At 55.1% G+C, this 18,301-nt stretch overlaps 1 protein-coding gene across 1 annotated transcript in view; it reads left to right on the forward strand.

Moving 5' to 3' along the window:
- Positions 1 to 6,054: 6,054 nt before the first annotated feature.
- ACE (angiotensin I converting enzyme) overlaps positions 6,055 to 18,301 on the forward strand; it is a 59,372-nt gene continuing 47,125 nt past the window's right edge. The window contains exon 1 of the mRNA XM_048830157.2: positions 6,055 to 6,454. Coding sequence (XP_048686114.2) covers positions 6,242 to 6,454 — 213 coding nt within the window. The 5' untranslated portion in view covers positions 6,055 to 6,241. The remainder of the gene's footprint in view (positions 6,455 to 18,301) is intronic.

Raw genomic sequence — 18,301 nt, forward strand, 5'->3', positions numbered from 1 at the left:
TTCCTTCCCCAGGAGCACCAGTCATGTCAAGAGCATGGTTAAGTACTAGTTCCCACCAGAGACTGCAGCGGGAGCTGCACTAAACTTCTAGAGCACCAGTTATTGGAGGAGTTCAAGGCACTTTACAAACATTATTCCTTGAAGCTTCAAAATAATCCCCATGAGGCAGGGAAAAGACTGTCCCCATTTCACAGAGGCCCAGCGTGGTTCAGTGTCCGATCTCAGCCAAGGTCCCTCTTTCCTATTCTAACTACAACGGCACACTCTCTCCCAAGCCAAGTCCTTGGTTTCTGCCATGACGCGCAGCCCCACAGATAACCAATAACCCCCTGCTTATTGACAAGGTAAGCACAAGTCCCTGTGCAAGCTGAAGACCTAACTCTAGGGATGTGACACTACAGAGGAGCCTGGTGGATTGCAGGCTTTAGGTCCAAGAGCGTAAAGAGAAGTTATGGGCTTGGTGCAGGAAGCAGTGGGTGATGCTATGCAGGAGATGACCTCTGTCACATGGGCGCAAGCAGCAGGAGGTTTGTCATGGGTGGCCTGCCGCATCACAGAGGAGGTCTCGTCGGCTCTGCTAGCTGCCCACTTAGACTTCCCGAGATTGAGCCAACTGGTCAGATTTGATTGATTAAGGCTTCCAACTTGCATTGAAAAAATCTGTGGGCGGTAGGCACCTAACTCCCTCAGCAAATCACTGCCCTCCCCTTTGCTTAGTGCCCCATCAACCAGGGAGTGCCACTAGCCTATGGGCGGCTTCCATCATCCCGTCCTAGCATGACTCTCCCACACAGAGAGCTCAGTCTGCCACCAAAGGTCATTTAACAGCTCTGTGGATAGCCTGTGGATACCCATGGACGCAGCCTTCCTGGGTGTGATCCACAGGGGAAACTGGGAGCCCTGTTCAGGGAAAGCTATTTAATCAAGAGGAAGTAGGAAGTCCAGGTCCAGTTAACCCTTTAATAGCCAGCTTGGGAGAGCAAGCTAGAACTGATCATTCTGTTAGCCCAGTAGACAGATGATCAGCCAATAGTTAGGGCCTGTGCATAGGACTTGGGAGACCTGGGTTCTGTTCATGCTGTCACTAATTGCTTATGTGCCCTTAGGCAAGTCACTTAATCTCTCTGTACCTCAGTCTTCATCCGTCAAATAGGAATAACTGCGCTGCCCTTCGTTACAGGGGATAAATATTTTCAAGTTTGTGAGGCACTCAGATACTCTGGCAATAGAGGCCCCCTAAGATAGCTAGAGCCACGCTGTCGCAAGTTCCAAACAGTTGGCTCAATGTGGTTTTTCTTTGTCATTGTGAATGCTCTGTACAGGGCGATAAGCTGCTAACCTGCCCCTGGAACTGATCCTCTCTCCCACCCCATTAGCTGAGATCTCAGACCTAAGGCATGGAGTCAGATTCCACATGCCTAACGCTTCCCGGTGTAGGTGAAACACAGGCCGGTGTATTTACTAGCCTGCCAGGAGTGACCGGGATCCCAGCGTGGAGCCAGTTCTCCGCAGGAAGGAAAGGATCCTGTGATGACTTGTATTTGCTCTTTTCATTGTTTATTCTTCTACTAACTCATTCATGTGCAAACGTCACTCATTTCCAACTAGCTCCTGGTCTCCATGCAGCCCCTCACTGCAGTCTGTAGGGCTGGACGGGTGTTCCTGGGAGGCAGGACCGGGCCCCTATTGTGTTATGGACTGATTCTGGCTCCAGCCCTGGCCCCTGTATGCTGCTCAGCAGGGAACAGGAGCTGGAGCTGTGTGGCAGGGGGCTAGGAAAGAATCATTCAGTAAGCACAGCACACAGCCACCAGTCGTGCCCCTACACAGCAAAGCTGGGCCCCGGGGCCATTTGGGGGGTGTCAGGGTCAGGGGGGGTTGTGTCCTCATTGTATGCGGCTTCAGATGTTCTGGAATGCAGAGCAACCCAGAGGCAGCACTTGGGAGGCTGCAGTAAATTAGAGCACCTTTGGGGCTGCTCTGATTTACAGCAGGTGCTGTTCTGCCCCTAGAGCAGCTCTGAATCTGGAGGCTTCACCTTTGAGCCCCTCCCTCAGCCAAGTTTGCCCCACTCCTCCTTCCAAGCAGACTGCATGTTCTGTCCTGGGCCCCCTAAATCTCAGCCTGGGGCTGGGAAACATTTCCCTTTGGATCAAAGGGTCTGTGGGGCTCATCTTCTGAGGGGTCAATACCCCACGTCTCCAGCTGCTGTCAATGGGCGCTGAGGGTGCTCAGTGGTGCAGGGATATCAGGCACGATACCACTACATCGAAGGGAAGGGAATGGATTTATGACAGCCGTCTTTGCAGGAGAAGGACTTGGGGCTGTGTTTGGGGCCAGGGTCTCCTGTCGAATTTGGTTACAAGCTTTAGACCATCCTCATGTTGCTAAGGGGTGGGGGTTTCACAGCGTGCCTGCTCAGGGCTCAGTTGTGCCTGATGGGCGCCAGCCCGTGTTGCAGGTGGCAGAAGGGTTTGGGTTTCAGGAGGCACACGGGTTGAGAGCCCAGGCACGTATGGGGGGGCACGTCTGCTGTGCCATCCCTTCGGAGGGCACCTCCTGCTGACCTTGAGTGTCTAGTCAGCGCGGATGGCCAAGCAGGGGTGAGCCAAGGCCCTGCCTCCTTTTGAGGTGGTTTATGCCTCCCAGGGTGCTAGGAGGGCACAGCCGCTGTGCTCAGGGGCACCCCAGGGCTGGGCCAGCGCCCCAGTGAGGGAGGAGAGCAGGCTGCACCATGGTGCATCTTGTGCCCTCTCCCCCTGCACCCTGGGGAGTGTGCTGCTCAAGCTCCCATTGGAGCAGCTTGGCTCAACAGCCCCCTCCCCCCCCCGCCCATAGCTACGCCCCCTAGGGCGAGCACATGTTGAACTTCCAATGAAAGTCAGTGGGAGCTGCAGTGCTCGGCATGGGCTGGGTTTGGATCCCTGCACTCTGCAGGCTGGTGCCTAGAGCTGCACAGAATTTCAGCAAGAACATCTGGGCGCAGCCCTTTGAAGGCCGACAGCCCACAGCCGTGGGGCTTTGCTGCTCTCAGCAAGACCGCTGAGAGCACAGATCTCCTGCACGTAGAGCGGATGAGAACTAACCAGCTTTAACCCACAAGTAGTCTGACTTTTACTTGGGTTGCAGAAGTGTCTCACGGCCCCTGTCCTGGAGCAGGACCCCATTGTGCAAGGCGCTGTACAAACAGCACAGACAGTCCCCGCCGCAAGGAGCTGACGACCTAAATATCCAAGGATTCTTGTTTTCACAGGCCATCTTCCAATCAGATGACATTTCTTTCAGGTGCGGGGGAGAGGTGTCTTTTAACCAGATGCTCAATTACGGAGTCCTCTCAATGGTTTATTTCACAGGGGGACCCAGGGACATGGGATTCTCTTTACAAAGATCCTTCTATCCAGAAGGTTTTCTTTGCAGAAGCCCTCAATAGTAATGCTTAGTCCTTGTGCATTTCTTCCCTAGATCTTTACAAAGGCGGGTCAGCATTATGACCTTCATTTTCCAGATGGGGAAACTGAGGCAGGGAGCAGGGAAGTGGGCTGCCTAGGGTCACTGAGTGAAACAGTGGCAGAGCCAGGAATAAAACCCATGTCTCCTGGCTCCCAGCCCCGTGCTCCGACAGCAGAGGATCGGCTGTGTAAAGAGCCTGTGTGTTGCCGACCAGCTCCCACAGGGGTGGTCTCTCTTCTTTTCATCAGCTCATCAGGAACCCCTTGCTGCATAGTTTTATCCTCCTTTCACAGGCAGCCAGAGACACAGATGTGATTTTATTTGGCTTTCTTGTCCTGGGAGAGTGCTCCCAGGCCCAGCAGGGAGGCATTCCCTGGGAGGCAGGGACAGCTGATGTCAGTGCCAGGGCTGCTGGGTGGGGAAACCCCAGCAAAACAAAATGAATAGAAAATGATGGGGCAGCTACATCCTGGACCCCATTGAGGGGGGTGGGGAGGACGGCATTGTACAGGGGCACTGCCTCCTGAGCGCTGCCTCAGGGAATGGGGTGGCCCTGATTCGTCTCTGCCTCAGTTTCCTCCTCCCGCCCCTGAGCTTCTCTACATGGGGCAGTGTTGGTGATGCAGCGTGACCACTCGGACTCATCACTAAACAAATTCAACCCCTTGCATGACAACAAAAGTCCAAGCTAACGAAGATGCTTCTGCTCCTCCTGGGCTAGTCTTCTGCCCACCTCCTGGCTCAGTTCTCAGCCACTTCTGGGCTACCTTTAAGTCCTTTCCAGATCTGTTATAAGGCGCAGACTCCCAGGCTCCGGGTCGGATTGACCTTTTGTGGGCCCCCATGTAGTCGTTATGGGCCCCTTCCGAGTGTGGCGCCGTTGTAAACCTGGTACTGGCCAGGCTGCTTGCCCCCGAATCCTTCTCACGGTCTGCTCTTGGACTCTCTTTTAGCTCAGCGCTGTCTCCCCTCCTAGGGATCTCCCTGCGGACCCTACCTCAGGGACTCTCACGGGTTTGCCGAACCTGCTCCCAGGAGGTCTGGCCTAGCTATTCATCAGGCTAACGTCTGACCCCTTGAGTGCCACGATGACCCTCTTCATCTCCCCCCTCTGGGAGATGAGCTAATTGTGTTGGGGGGCCAGTGTGTGTGTGTGTATCTGAGGCTGGGCTGTCTCCCATTAAAGCGGCCAGCCGCCTGTGCAGGTATCTCCCATTTCAGGTTGGCTGCGTAGATGGGTGCTGGCCATGTCCCCTGCCGCTGCAGCAAGCCTGGGTGAGCTGGCTACGTGCCTGCTCCTGGGTGGGTAGGTACAAGCTTTACACCCTCAGTTCAGTGGCGGAAGGAAAGTGACGACTTCGGGACGTGTGATGAGACTGGTGGTCAGTAGCCCAGTGCAAGCCCTGGCCAAGGTGACCTTGGCCAGCTGTCAGCTCATGGAGCTCGGGAACAAAAGAGCTGCCGGGGTGGAACGGCACCGCGATCTGTCTATGCTGAAGCGAAGGCTGCAGGGGAAAGGAATGGGCCAGCCACTGATAGAAACCAAGCAGAACTTGCAGCCTGGGTCAAAGGCGGCTCAGCCAAGCCAAGGGGGTGGAATAATCTACCCTTCTCCTCCTGCATGTGAGCCCCATCCTGCCAGCACCACCCCCGCCTTACCTGGCTTGTGAAACTCACGCAAGCCCTGATCTCCACCTGACCAGATGCAGAATAGGCCAGTGCTTCTCACCCTTTCCCATATTCCCCCAGATCCCTCTTTGGGATCCAGCCAGGAACCCATTTAGCGCTAGGAGAAGGAAAAGGGGGCTGGCGACCCCCTCGAGGATCCTATCCACAGGAAAAGGGCAGAACAAATCCATGCACCCCTGGCCTGGTGGGATCAAGGGCTCAGCAAAGGCTCTTCCTGGGGCCTGTTGCTCCCCTTGCTCGCAGCAGTGGGATTCCAGGGACTGCAGTTTGCACCTCTCCAAGCACCAGCAGGCTCTGGGCTGCAGCCTGCAGCTGGGGACTTGCCAAAGCCACCCTAAGTGTCTGCCTGAGCTCAGCTGGGAGACTGGGGGAGGGGGGCAGGAAAGAAACCCCAAAGCGAGGATGAGCCTATCCCAGCTCAGCCCAGGCCGGTGTGGCTCCCTGCCCTCCAACCTCTGCGCACCCTCAGCTGGCGGACGGCGCAGGGGAGAAGCTGGGCTCCGGGCGGGCACAGGGGGCTGCATGGGGAGGCAGCTGGCTGCCCAGAGGGGGAGCGCCTGGCATTCCTTTGGAGATGGAATTGGGGGGCAAGGGGCCCAGTGCCCAGGGAAGCAGGGATCCTGCTTTCATGGAGCTCTAAGGAGCCAGGTCCCAGTGCCCCCCCATCTTCCCTTCTCCCTCCTTCTGCTCTTTTCCTTCCCACCGGGTCCTCCCTTTCTCCATCTTCCCCCTTCCTCTGTCCCCCCCATTTCTCTTTTCTCTCCCTCCTCCTTCTCTATCCTCCTTCCCCCTTCCCACTCTCTCTCCCCTTCGCCCTTCCTCCTCTTCCTCCCCACTCCCCTTCTCCCCCCCTCCCCAATTCCCTCTCCCCTCCCCTCCCTGCGCTGCATGGAAGGACTTTGGCACCGCGAGTCGCTCTTTGCTCGGGCTCCCGCTGCGCGCCGCGGAAGGGAGAGTAACATGTTCCCTCTTATCTGCTGGGAGAGGCCGGCTCGGTGGGCAGGGTCTGGGCAGAGCTTATAAGCCGCCGGCCGCTGCGGGAGGCTCCCTGGCCAGGCGCTCCGGGGAGACCCCTGGGCGGGAGGCGCGCTCGGGTGCCAGGATGCCCCCAGCTCTGCGGCTGCTGCTGCTCTGGCTCGGCGGGGCGGTGGCCTTGGAAGCCGGGCTCCTGCCCCCCGACACCAGCGCCAGCGAGCCGGGGGCTGCCGTCTTCGCGCAGGGGTACAACAGCTCCGCCGAGGTGGTCCTGTTCCGGAGCGTGTCCGCCGCCTGGGATTACAACACCAACCTCACCGAGCCCAACGCCCATCGCCAGGTAGGAGCCCGGGCGGGGTCTCCAAGGGGGGTGTCTTTGGGGCCACGCCGCTGGCTGGTGTGGGGAGGGGGGGCTGCAGCACAGAGCACCCCCCCCCAGGGCCGCCCCGCCCCTCCCGGGGGGAGCAGGTGCCATTTACGGTCGGTGCCATCCCCCCGCCCCTGCCTAGGGGCATCGAGCACGGGGGGAAGCAGAGGACCCCTCCCCTCCGCCTGGCCCGGGGGTCCCCGGGCTGACTCTGTGCCGCTCCTGCCTGGGGGCTGGCACGGGGAGGACCCCCTCTGGGGAGGTGCCCGGGGGGCTGCCGGGGAGGAAGGGGCTGCGGGGGGGGGGGATTGAGGAGCTGACTCGGACCGGCTGGGACCTGGGGGGGGACGGGGGACGGGACACGGACGCGCCATCGCTCGGGACCCTGCGAACTAGACGGGGCGAGCGGCTGGAGGGAGCCCGCCGGGAAGCCGCGGGGATGCTGGAGAGCGGCTCAGGTGCGGCCCTTTCCCCGGGGCGGCGGCGAGCCTGGTGCCCGGAGCTCCCTGCCCGTGTCCCCGCGGCGCTGGGATGCCGCGTGTCGGTGCCCTGGCTGCTGGCTGGAGGTGCTGGGGCGACGCGTGTCCCTGCCTGGCTCCGCTCTGGAGACGTCCTAGCTCCGGGGCGTCTCCTTCCTGCAGTGGGATCCCTGCTTCCCCTGCCTGCCCTGCCCGTGCCGGGGAGGGGAGGGAGGGTGGATGGGGTCCCCTGGCCTGGGGATTCCCGGTTGCTGTAAGAGCCCTGGGAGCTGTGGGGTACAGTAGCCACAGGAGGCTGCTCTAGCTTGAACCGGAGGCAAGGGACTGAGTGGATACAGCCCCTGGCACCTGCGTTTGGCCCCGGGCCACGAATTAAAGTTTCATTTCGGTGCCAGTTCCCCTGTGTGCCGAGACCCTTGCTGCACCAGGGGGACGGCCCGTTGCCCAGAGGCGCCAGGATCAGGGGAGGGTTGTGTTGGGCAGCTGAGGATCTGGCCCACCGGTGATTTTGTAGAGTCTGCATGTGTCTATGTGCGCACCGTGGGCCTGGCTGAATGGGTGTGTGTTGTGTGCTGGGACGTATCTGTATGTGTACAACTTTGGTCTAGGGCGATGATGCCAACCTTCGGTAACCCCACTGACTTCCATTGGGCTGGACCTGGCATGTCAGTGAAGAGGGTGACACTAGATGTGTCTGTAAGTGTGTGTGGGGGGGTGTAATAAATGTCTATATACATAGGTGTGTGCAAATGTACATGTATATGTGGAAGTGTGTGTACAGTGTATAGATCTGGCCACAGGGGAGTATCTAAGTGTATCTAAGTGGCTAGACCTGTATATATACATTACTCTGTTACTCTCTCAAAGAATATACATACGTGTACACATATCCATACATATGTATATTCTTTGACAGGGTAACAAGCCTTGTGGATGTGGGGAAGCGGTAGACATGGTAAATCTTGACTTTAGATACTGTCTTGCAAGACCTTCTCATGAGCAAACTAGGGAAATACAGCCTAGATGGAGCTACTATAAGGTGGGTGCATAACTGGTTGGAAAAAACATTCCCAGAGAGTTGTTATCAGTGGTTCACAGTCAAGCCGGAAGGACATATCGAGTGGGGTTCTGGAGGGATGTTCTGGGTCCGGTTCTGTTCATTATCTTTATCAATGATTTGGATAATGGCATAGAGAGCACACTTATAAAGTTTGCGGATGGTACCAAGCTGGGAGGGTTGTGAGTGTTTTGGAGGATAGGATTAAAATTCAAAATGATCTGGACAAACTGGAGAAATGGTCTGAAGTAAATAGGATGAAATTCAATAAGGACGAATGCAAAGTACTCCACTCAAGAAGGAATAATCAGTGGCACACATACAAAAAGGCAAATGACTGCCTAGGAAGGAGTATTGTAGATAGGAATCTGGGGGTCATAGTGGAGCACAAGCTTAAGTGTAACACTGTTGCAAAAAAAGCAAACATTATTCTGGGCTGTAATATCAGACGTGTTGTAACCAAGACACAAGAAGTAATTCTTCTGCTGTACTCCACACTGATTAGCCCTGAACTGGAGTATTGTGTCCTGTTCTGGGTGCTACATTTCAGGAAAGATGTGGACAAATTGGAGAAAGTCCAGAGAAAAGCAACAAAAATGACTAAAGGTCTCGAAAACATGACCTCTGAGGGAAGATTGAAAAAAATGGGGTTGTTTAATCTGGAGAAGAGAAGACTGAGAGGGGACATGATAACAGTTTTCAATACATAAAAGGTTGTTACAAGGTGGAGGGAGAAAAATTATTTAACCTCTGAGGGTAGGACAAGAAGCCATGGGCTTAAACCATCCTTGCTACAACTTAAGTTGGACATTAGGAAAAGCTTTCTAACTATCAGGGTGGTCAAGCACTGGAATAAATTGCCTAGGGAGGTTGTGGAATCTCCATCATCGGAGATTTTAAAGAGCAGGTTAGACAAACACCTGTTAGGGATCGTCTAGACCTAAATTCCCTCTAAGCTGCGTGGCTGTGCAGCAGGCTATCAAGGGCCGTGCAGGTGCGCAGATGCAGGGGCTTGGACTGGAGAGGAGAGAGGTGCCTCTTCCCCAGCCCCAGCCCTGGAGCTGCCGCGGCGGGGAGAGGTGCCTCTCCCCAGGTCCCAGGCTGCTGCGGTGAAAAAGGGCTCGGGGGAGTCCTCTCTCCCCTCCGCAGCCCTGGGGCAGCCTGCACCCCAAACCCCTCATCCCTGGCCTCGGCGCGGGCCGAGGGACATACCGGCTGCCGCTTCCAGCAGCTCCCATTGGCCTGCAGCAGCGAATCGCGGCCACTGGGAGCCGTGATCAGCCGAACCTGCGGACGCGGCAGGTAAACAAACCGGCCCGGCTCACCAGGGGCTTTCCCTGCACAAGCGGCGGAATGAGTCTAGGAACCACTGGTCTAGATAATCCTTAGTCCGGCCACGAGTGGAGGGGACTGGACTAGATACCTCTTGAGGTCCCTTCCAGTCCTACGATTCTATGATTGAGGGGTGGGGCGTTTATGTATATGTGCACATGCAAGATTCAGATCTAAAGCCAGGACTCGGGAGGCCCTTATCCAACACTTCCTCTTTGCTGAATATGCAGCAGTGACAACCCACACAGAAACTTATCTTCAAAACCTAACGGACAGTTTTTCCAAAGCCTGCCAAGACTTCAGGCTTACTATAAGCCTAAAAAAGACGAACATAATGAGCCAAGGAGTTGAGGAAGCACTGTCCATCAAGATCAACAACTATGAACTTGAAGTGGTGAACGAGTTCATATACCTGGGATCCACTCTTGCGATCAACCTCTCACTTGAAACGGAACTCAACATCCGCATTGGAAAAGCTGCCACAACACTGTCTAGACTGAACAAAAGGGTCTGGCAAAACAACAGCCCGAGAGAACACACACAGATCTGTGTGTATCATGCATGTGTTATCAGCACACTTTTGTACGGGAGCAAGACATGGACCTTATTCTCTCACCAGGAAAAGAGGCTCAACAGCTTTCATATGCGTTGCCTTCGTCGAATCTCTGGAATCTCCCGGAGGGACAGAGTCACCAACACTGAGGTGCTCAAACGGGCCAACATACCCAGCATGCAAACGCTCCTCCAACAGAGACGCCTCCGCTGGCTTGGGCATGTGTGCTGCAGGGATGATGGGCACATCCCAAAGTTCATCCTCCGTGGTGAACTGGCATCTGGAAAAAGACTCAAAGGACGCCCAACATTGCGTTTCAAGGATGTGTGCAAGCGAGACCTCAAAGAAATGGACATGGATGTGGACAACTGGGAAGATCGCCCTCAAGACCGCAGCCTTTGGAAACAAGAGCTTAACAGAGGTCTCCCGAGTTCCAAGAGGAAGGTGTCCAGTTTAGCAGAGGAGAAAAGAGCTCGCAGAAGACAGAGCCCAAAGGGTGGAAACATCACCTTTAAATGTGACAGATGCGGCAGCGAATGTCTCTCTCCAGTGGGTCTCTTCAGCCAGGTTCACAGCTGCCATAAAACCAACTGAGTAAATTCTTTACCCCTCAAGGGTGTGCATACCCAGGCTCTCTCAAGACTGAAGGATGCCAACAACGACATGCATATGCATATGTGCCTGTATTTATAAGAATGTGTGTGTGATGTGTGCATTTCAAATGTGCGTGAGTGTGTGTATGCTAAGCATCCATCTTACGAATGGCAATGTGTGCCTGCATCTGGGTGTTTCCAGACCCATTTTGGCACTGGCAGACGGATTCCCATTCCAATAATCTGCTTGAAGGACTTCTTCAGTCTGCAGCACTCAGTTGCTGGTACCGTGCGACAATCCTTTCTCACCTGGAGATAGCTGCGTCTCCGCCAAAGCAGCCAATGTCTCCTCTCCATGCCTGATGACTCCACCATGGCCCCTCATGCATGTCTGGAGGGCCAGCTGTCTCTTTCTCAGAGGGGATGGTCCAGATTCACCACATTCAACAGAGCAGCCCCCTGAAGGGGGTGTTGCTTGGCCATTTACAGCCCTGCAAGGGCAATCAAGAAATCACAGGGAGTTCTTCACTCAGAGGCATCTGCGCCCCGTGTGCATTCTCCTAGCCTGGCAAGGTTGGGGGCAATACAAGGCAACATTCTGCTGCTGGATTGCTGGAGAGCGGTAGCTGTGAAATGATCTCACTTCAGTGCTTACAAGAAGAGCCCTGGGCAGCTATGTAGCCCCCCATAATGCCAGGCTTACAAACACCTCTGCCACCTGGATTAAATCTCACCGTGCCCCTTTTAATGGTGCAGGAAAGGGAAAGTGACTTACTCAAGAGCAAGCAGCAGGGAACCCCAAGCCCCTGCTCTAGCCACTGGGCATCACTGCTTCTGCAGGACAAATGTCCTGCTCACCAATGAACACCGATGTTCGTGCACAATTAAGGTGGAGAAATCAAGCTGACGAAAGGAAAAAGGACAGAAACCTTGGGTCCAGCCAAATCATGCGCAGCCTGGACCAGCTGGGAGGTCAACGGTGGCCCTAAGTTATCTTTATCTCTCCCCCACTCCTGGGGGCAGCTGAGCACTTGCTATGCCCCACAGCATATATTAGAACCGCCTCAGGGCTGCTTTAACCTGTGCCAGGTGCAGCAATCCCTAGGGCTGTCCTATTGACTCAGGCTCCCTGGAACGCAAGGCCCTTTTTGAGTCTATGGCACAAGGGGACAAGACTCAAAGCCAAGGCTCTGGCCCAAGGTTTCAGTGTTATCTCATGTTCCTTGGGTCAGAACTTCAGCAGCATGGACTGTGCTGATCCACCCCTGCGTGAGAGCTGAGCCCGTGTGTTTTGTAGTGTCTGTTTAACGACACATGCACCATATGACTTTGGAGGTTCGTACATTTTAAAAGGAGAACAGGAGCAGGGACAGAAAACAGGAACTGTGCTATCTCGTCCACTTTCAGCTTAGGACGGGAGTGGGGGCTAGTGGTTAGCACAGGGGATTGGCAGTTGGCACAGTGGCAAAGGGTGACAGCTCTCTCATAGTGCAGCTGGGGCTCCTCCCCAAAGCCCTTGTTTGGGGAATAGAGCTGTGAGCAAGCTCTATTTTTTGGGCAAGGCTGAGTCTAGCAAGCCTCCACAGGTGACTTTCCTTATCAGCCAAGCCAGGCAGAAGGGAGGGGTGAATCTACTGGGGCTCTCCCCAGCCTGCCCGAGCCAGAGGCTCTTCCATGGGGTCTGAATTGCCTAGCAGACGAGAAAGCACCAGAATGACACGTCTCTTCCATTATCCCAGCCCGCAGCAAGTGGCGTTTGCACCAGCCCGGCAGGTTTCTGCATGACTGGCGCATGCCTACACCTCAACAGGAATAAAGAGAACAGGCCGGATCCTTCGCGGCGTAAATTGCCAGAGCGCCATTAACTTCAGTGGAGCTGCTGATTTACACCAGCCGGGGATCAGGCCCAGTAAACGTTAGCTTGTCGAAGCTTCAGCAGAGAAGTGTAGGGCCCGCGGCGTGTCCTGGCCAGCCCCCTCCCTGTCTCCAGTGGCCAATGCTCCAAAGGTCCAGAGGAGACTGATTTTGCCCTCGGGTCTACCCCTGCATGCGGGGAGCCCCTGAGACTGGAAGGGCCCTGGGGCTGTGGGGGGAGGAGCCACACCTAATATAGCCTAAAGTGTGGGCTGCTGTGGCTAGGGAAGGGGTTGGCCAGGACAGCAGTTTCAGCCACTTCTAGCCGTGAGGCTGCCATGGAGCTGCTTGGGGTTTAAAGCTGCTTCCACTGCAGGGCGGGGGGAGGGAAGCTGGCTCAGGTCTGTGTGAATGAATCTGAGCCTAGGTCGACCTCCTCATGCAGTCCGGGGGCGAGCAGGAGGAGCTTGTAGCCGGCATGGGGCAGGGGGAGCGAGGTGTGCACCGAACAGGAGTGTAACGGGGCCATGGGGGAGGATGCAGACTCTCCAGTGGGGAAGGATGAGACTGAGAGAGACTGCTGTGGTATGAAAGCTACCGGCCTGAGTGTGAGATGGCCACATTAGCCATGGGGGCTATTCGTCACTGGTATTACAGTATCACCTACAGGCTATGACTGAGGCCAGGGCCCCGTGGCGCTGTGCTAAAAGCAAGAGGCAGCCCCTGCCCCAAAGAGCTTACAGTCTAACAGAGACAAAGGCTGGGAGGGTAAGTGCTTTGCCCAAGGTCACCCAGCAGGCAGTGGCAGAGCTGGAAATGGAAGCAAAGTTTCCAGGGTGTCAGTCGAGTGCCCCATCCTCTAGCCCAAATCCATGAGTGAGTTATGCAGGTCATCCCAGTTGAGGGTGCCTAAAACCTATGTGCTGTCCCAAACCAGCAATCAGAGCCAAAGAAATACTAATCTAGAGCCGAGAGAGCTTCATAAATGTATATTGGTTGGATTTTTCCTGTCCCTCCCCTCACAAAGCATGCTGAGACCCAGGGGCCCACCTCTCTCAGTGCAGAAAGCTAAGACACCAGAGAAACCCCAGCGGCAATGATAGAGGAGTGATTCACCATATGGAGCAGGATGGAAATAAAGCCCTGTGGGGAGGACGATGCCTTCTGCTTTGATATATGGATCATGGGCCTGATTCCCTGTCGGTCTGCACCTGGAGTCTTCGTTTGCACCAGTGCGAAGTGACTGTCTGGCAGGTGTAGAACGCTGCCATTCTCCTCTGTGAGCACTTGACACCCCCCCTGCAAAGGTCTAAATGACAACAGGGCAGCGGAGAATCTGAGTCCAGTGGCTACCTTGTGTTGCACTGGTATTCCCGATAGCTGTCTGGGCCTGGGGAAGAGAGAGCTTTCGAATGTTCTCTAGCTTTCTTCCTGGTAATTAGCAATCAGTGACATTTACCTAAACAATCCGCTGTTTAAAGGGAAGGCGGTGAGAAGGCTGATAAGATCTAGCCTGACAAAACATTTTATTTCATATAGTATATTTGCAAGATCCAGGACCCCAAATAAATCTATCTATCTATCTATCTATCTACCTATCTATCTGATGATCATTCCATCCCCATACATATCTATCTGTCTATCTAAATTGCGTGCCTTTTCTCCAGTGTTTCCTCAGATACAGCACTTGCCCCTCATTCCCCCGGGAAACACAACTATCAGAAAATCTTCAGAGTTGCACTGGGATCTTGCCATTGCTCCTCCGTGCAAGGCGTGCGTTAGTGTTACACCTGCTTGGGTGCCGTGCAAGAGACTCTTGGAAACTCACGGCTGTAGAATCCAATCCTCAGCAATAGCAGAACCCCACAGAAGGGACACCTCAGTGGGCTTGAGGCAGTGCAGTAATCTCCTGGTTAACTTCCTGGGCAGAGAGTCCTGGAGAGACCGTGGGGTCAGCATGGGGGAGGGAAGAAGGCAGGGAGCAGCAGAGGGACCACCCTGTGCCTCATGCACGAGGCCTCTGGTGATTAAAGGAGTGTGACTGACAGGCTGAAAAGGCCCGGGAATCCCATGCTGAAGGGATTTTGATGGGGTGTCAGTGTAAGTGTGCTTTGAGCAGAGCGGGGGTAGCAGAGACCATTCCCCCTCGCCCTGCATATCTGAAACTCAGCTTTGAAAATTGCAGACCGTCAATAGATCTCATTGATCTGCAAAGCTAGGTGCCCTACCGGGGCGTTCTCCCCTTTACCCTCCTTGCTTCATTAGCCATAAGAGAGGCAGCAGGCAGAGCTGTGAGGTGTGGGGGCTGGGACAGTGGACCTTTGATCAAAGATTAGTAACTGTCCATTTTCAAAGGTGGCGGTTCTAAAGGGAGGGGAGCCATGCTGAGCTGCCAGGCAGAGCTCTGGGAATGCAGGCTCTGGGGAATGGAGCCCTTCGGTCTCCTGGTGAATGGCTCGGGCACTGACTCAGGTCCCACCTGCACCATGCCTCTCTGAGCATCTGCCCAGCAGCTTGGGGCAACCAGTTTTCAGCCTCAGGAGCTGGCCGCCAACTACTTGCTATGTGGGCGGGTTCTCCTGAGCCGCCTGGTCTCCTTTCTGCTTGGTGATTTGCCGCCTGGTCTCCTTTCTGCTTGGTGATTTGCCGCCTGGTCTCCTTTCTGCTTGGTGATTTGCCGCCTGGTCTCCTTTCTGCTTGGTGATTTGCCGTCTGGAAGGAGAAGAGCAAATCTGGGTACCTGTGCGAAGGTTTCTTCAAATGGCTGTGTGATCAAACCCTGATCTGTGCGACTCCAAAGAGGGTCGAAGCGATGAGCTGTTCCACACACCCAGCTAGGGTGACCAGATGTCCTGATTTTATAGGGACAGTCCTGCTATTGAGGGCTTTGTCTTATATAGGCACCTATTACCCCCCATCCCCCGTCCCGATTTTTCACACTTGCTGTCTGGTCACCCTACGCCCAGGCACGGCCGCATGCCCCCTTCGGCTGTATCCACCCACGTCCGCTGCCCAGGAAGTGAGGCCTGAGTAATGAGGAAGAGAATGAAATGAAACAACCCAGCCTAGCTGGAGACTGGCTGAAAAGGCTTAAATGGCAGCTAATGAGCTACCAAATAAACTCTCAGAGACTGCCCCAAGAACAGGCACTTCGCATGTTTTCCTTCCCCTGCTGCTAGGCTGTCAGATCTGGACCAGGCCCATCTTGTAACGTCAGCATTTCCAGCCAACAAAATATTAACACATGTGTCACGGAGTCCCCGGGCGATGCTCTGGAACTGCTCCCTACGAAGCCAGGCAGGACTCTGGGGAAGTCTCCTTTCTGGGAGCAGACTGTCTTCAGGACACACAGCTCACGCAGCTTCCACCCTCCTGGGTCTGACCTCGGAGCATTCAGCATCCTCTGCCCCTCCGTGCGCTTCCCACCGCCAGTCCGCTCAGGCGGGCTCCTGGGGAAGCCAGAGGATCCTGCCCCCCAACTCCACAGTCAGATGTGACTCTCAGCCAGCCAGTAAAACAGAAGGTTTATTAGACAACAGGAACATGGTCTAACACAGAGCTTGTCGGTGCAGAGAACAGGACCCCTCAGCTGGGTCCATTTTGGGGGGCAGTGAGCCAGACAACCACGTCTGCACTTCACTCCTTGTCCCCAGCCAGTCCCAAACTGAAACTCTCTCCAGCCCCTCCTCCTCTCGCCTTTGTCTCTTTCCCGGGCCAGGAGGTCACCGGATTCCTTTGTTCTCCAACCCTTTAGCTCTCACCTTGCAGGGGGGAAGGGCCCAGGCCATCAGTTGCCAGGAAACAGGGTGTCGGCCATTCTCTGTGTCCAGACCCCTGCACACACATGCCCTCTAGGGCTCTGCAATGATCATACACCCTTATCCCACCATCTAGATACTTAAGAACTGCAGAGGGGAAACTGAGGCACCCCCACAATATTCAGAGGAAACATTAAGAACACTCCTGCTTCGTCACAACATGCCACAAGCAAGAACAGCTACCAGGAAGCTGCTTTGCCTTTTGACCCTGCAGACTGACAGCCAGTCCCCGCGGCCATGCGTGCTTTACTCCGTTACATTTGGGGTCAAGCTCATCTGGCTTGGACTGAGCCAAACCCTGGGCTCCTTACTCAGACAAAACTCTCATAGAAGTCAATGGATCAGGCGCTGAGGCCCTCACCCAGATCCTGTGTAATGAGAGGTCTGCTAGAGGTGATGGCGAATTCCTAGCAAATAACCATTGGAACAATTGACCACGGGTCACAGCGGATTCTCCATCACTGGATGTTGTTTAAAAGATTTGCTCTAGTTCAAACATGAGTTTGTGGGGGGCAGTTCTAGGCCTGTGTCGTACAGGAGGCCAGACGAGCTGATCGCAGTGGTCCCTTCAGGGCTTGGAATCTATGAAGAAAAATAAGTCATCCAAAATTCTCCACCCATGTTTAAACAACTCCCCATAACCCGTTGGTTGCTCTTTCTTGCTCTCGAGTGGCTGGGCCCCAGGAGAGGTTTTATGAGTCTGTTACAGGCTTTGCATTAACAAACGTGCTTCTTTAGCTCAGCCAGGCCAGGATTTTTAGAGCATGGGGTGCCAGGTTCAGCCCCTACAAACGACCCTGTGTCACTGCAGTTTGTTTCTGAGATCTTGGTTTTTTGCAGCGAACTCTACAGGTTGCATCCGTTCCCAGCGTTGCTGAGCAGGTCCAGTCTGCTCGTAACACAGCCTTAATTGTTCTCCACAATGCACCTTCCCTAGGACAATGGCCAGCATCCGGTCACTGTGAGAAGAGGAGGAATCTTGCCAAGAAATCAGAGCGAGTGGCTTGCCTTGCCCCAGCTTTGCCTCCCTGCCCACGGCCACGGTGCACACAGGAGAGGCCTTTGCGAATGACTGAGCAGGCTGATGGGATAGGAAAGGGGCGCGCCCCAGAAATGAAAGTAGGGTGAATCTGCTGTTCCTGGCACGCGAAACCCAGTTCAGGCTGAAAAACGGGGGCGGGGATGGTAAGTGTTGAGGTGGGCATAGCACCGGGGCAAGGTGTCAGGCTGGCAGCCGTGGACGTCAGAGGTCCTCTCTTTCTCCTGCAATGAGTACACTAACAGTGCGAGCTGCCCATCCCTGGCTCACCAGAGACATGGCAATAACTCTCTGTCACTAGGGCTAGTGTCACTGGCTGGATGTGCTCTATGGTCCCCCACGCGAAAGGCTCTGGATCCTGCACCCGGGGCCCAGAACTACTCTGAGCTTTGCAGGGCTTGGGTTCTTTAGGACGGCATTCATCTCTCCCTGCCAAAACTCTGCCTAGGTGGGCTTTGTGCAGGGATGGAAGAGGGTGAAATGAGCCCCCCCCAAGCTGATCCTGATCGGCTGGGAATCAGGTGGCTTCAGTCAGTTATCAGCTGTAGCTAGGAAAGAGACAGGTGGCTTCCATAGAGGCCTGGGAGAGCCCAGTGAGGGAGCAGAGCTGCCGAAGGAAAGTTGTCCCCTGAGAGGGGCTGAGAAGGGAGAAGGAGGCTCCTGGGGCAGGCTTGGGGGGGGAGGTCAAACCTCAAACCATGATTTGAGGACTTCAATAGCTCAGACATAGGTGAGAGGTTTATTGCAGGAGTGGGTGGGTGAGATTCTGTGGCCTGCGTTGTGCAGGAGGTCAGACTAGATGATCATAATGGTCCCTTCTGACCTTACTATCTATGAATCTATGAATCTGTGGCCTGTAGGTAGACTGGAAACAAGGATCCCAGCCTGTGGGAAGGACTCCAGGGAGCAGTGAAGTTGGAACAATTTGTATAGCGGGGGTGCTGAGAACCATTGAACCAAACTGCAAAGCCTGTATAGGATGGAAACCACTTCAAGCCGGGGGTGCTGCAGCACCCCTAGTTCCAGCACCCCTGCCGGGGAGGAAACTCTGAGGGTTAGTGGCTCAGGTAAAAGCTGGATCTCCAGGAAGAGAGG

Source organism: Caretta caretta, chromosome 27 (genome assembly GCF_965140235.1).
Source record: "Caretta caretta isolate rCarCar2 chromosome 27, rCarCar1.hap1, whole genome shotgun sequence".
Taxonomy (NCBI): domain Eukaryota; kingdom Metazoa; phylum Chordata; order Testudines; family Cheloniidae; genus Caretta; species Caretta caretta.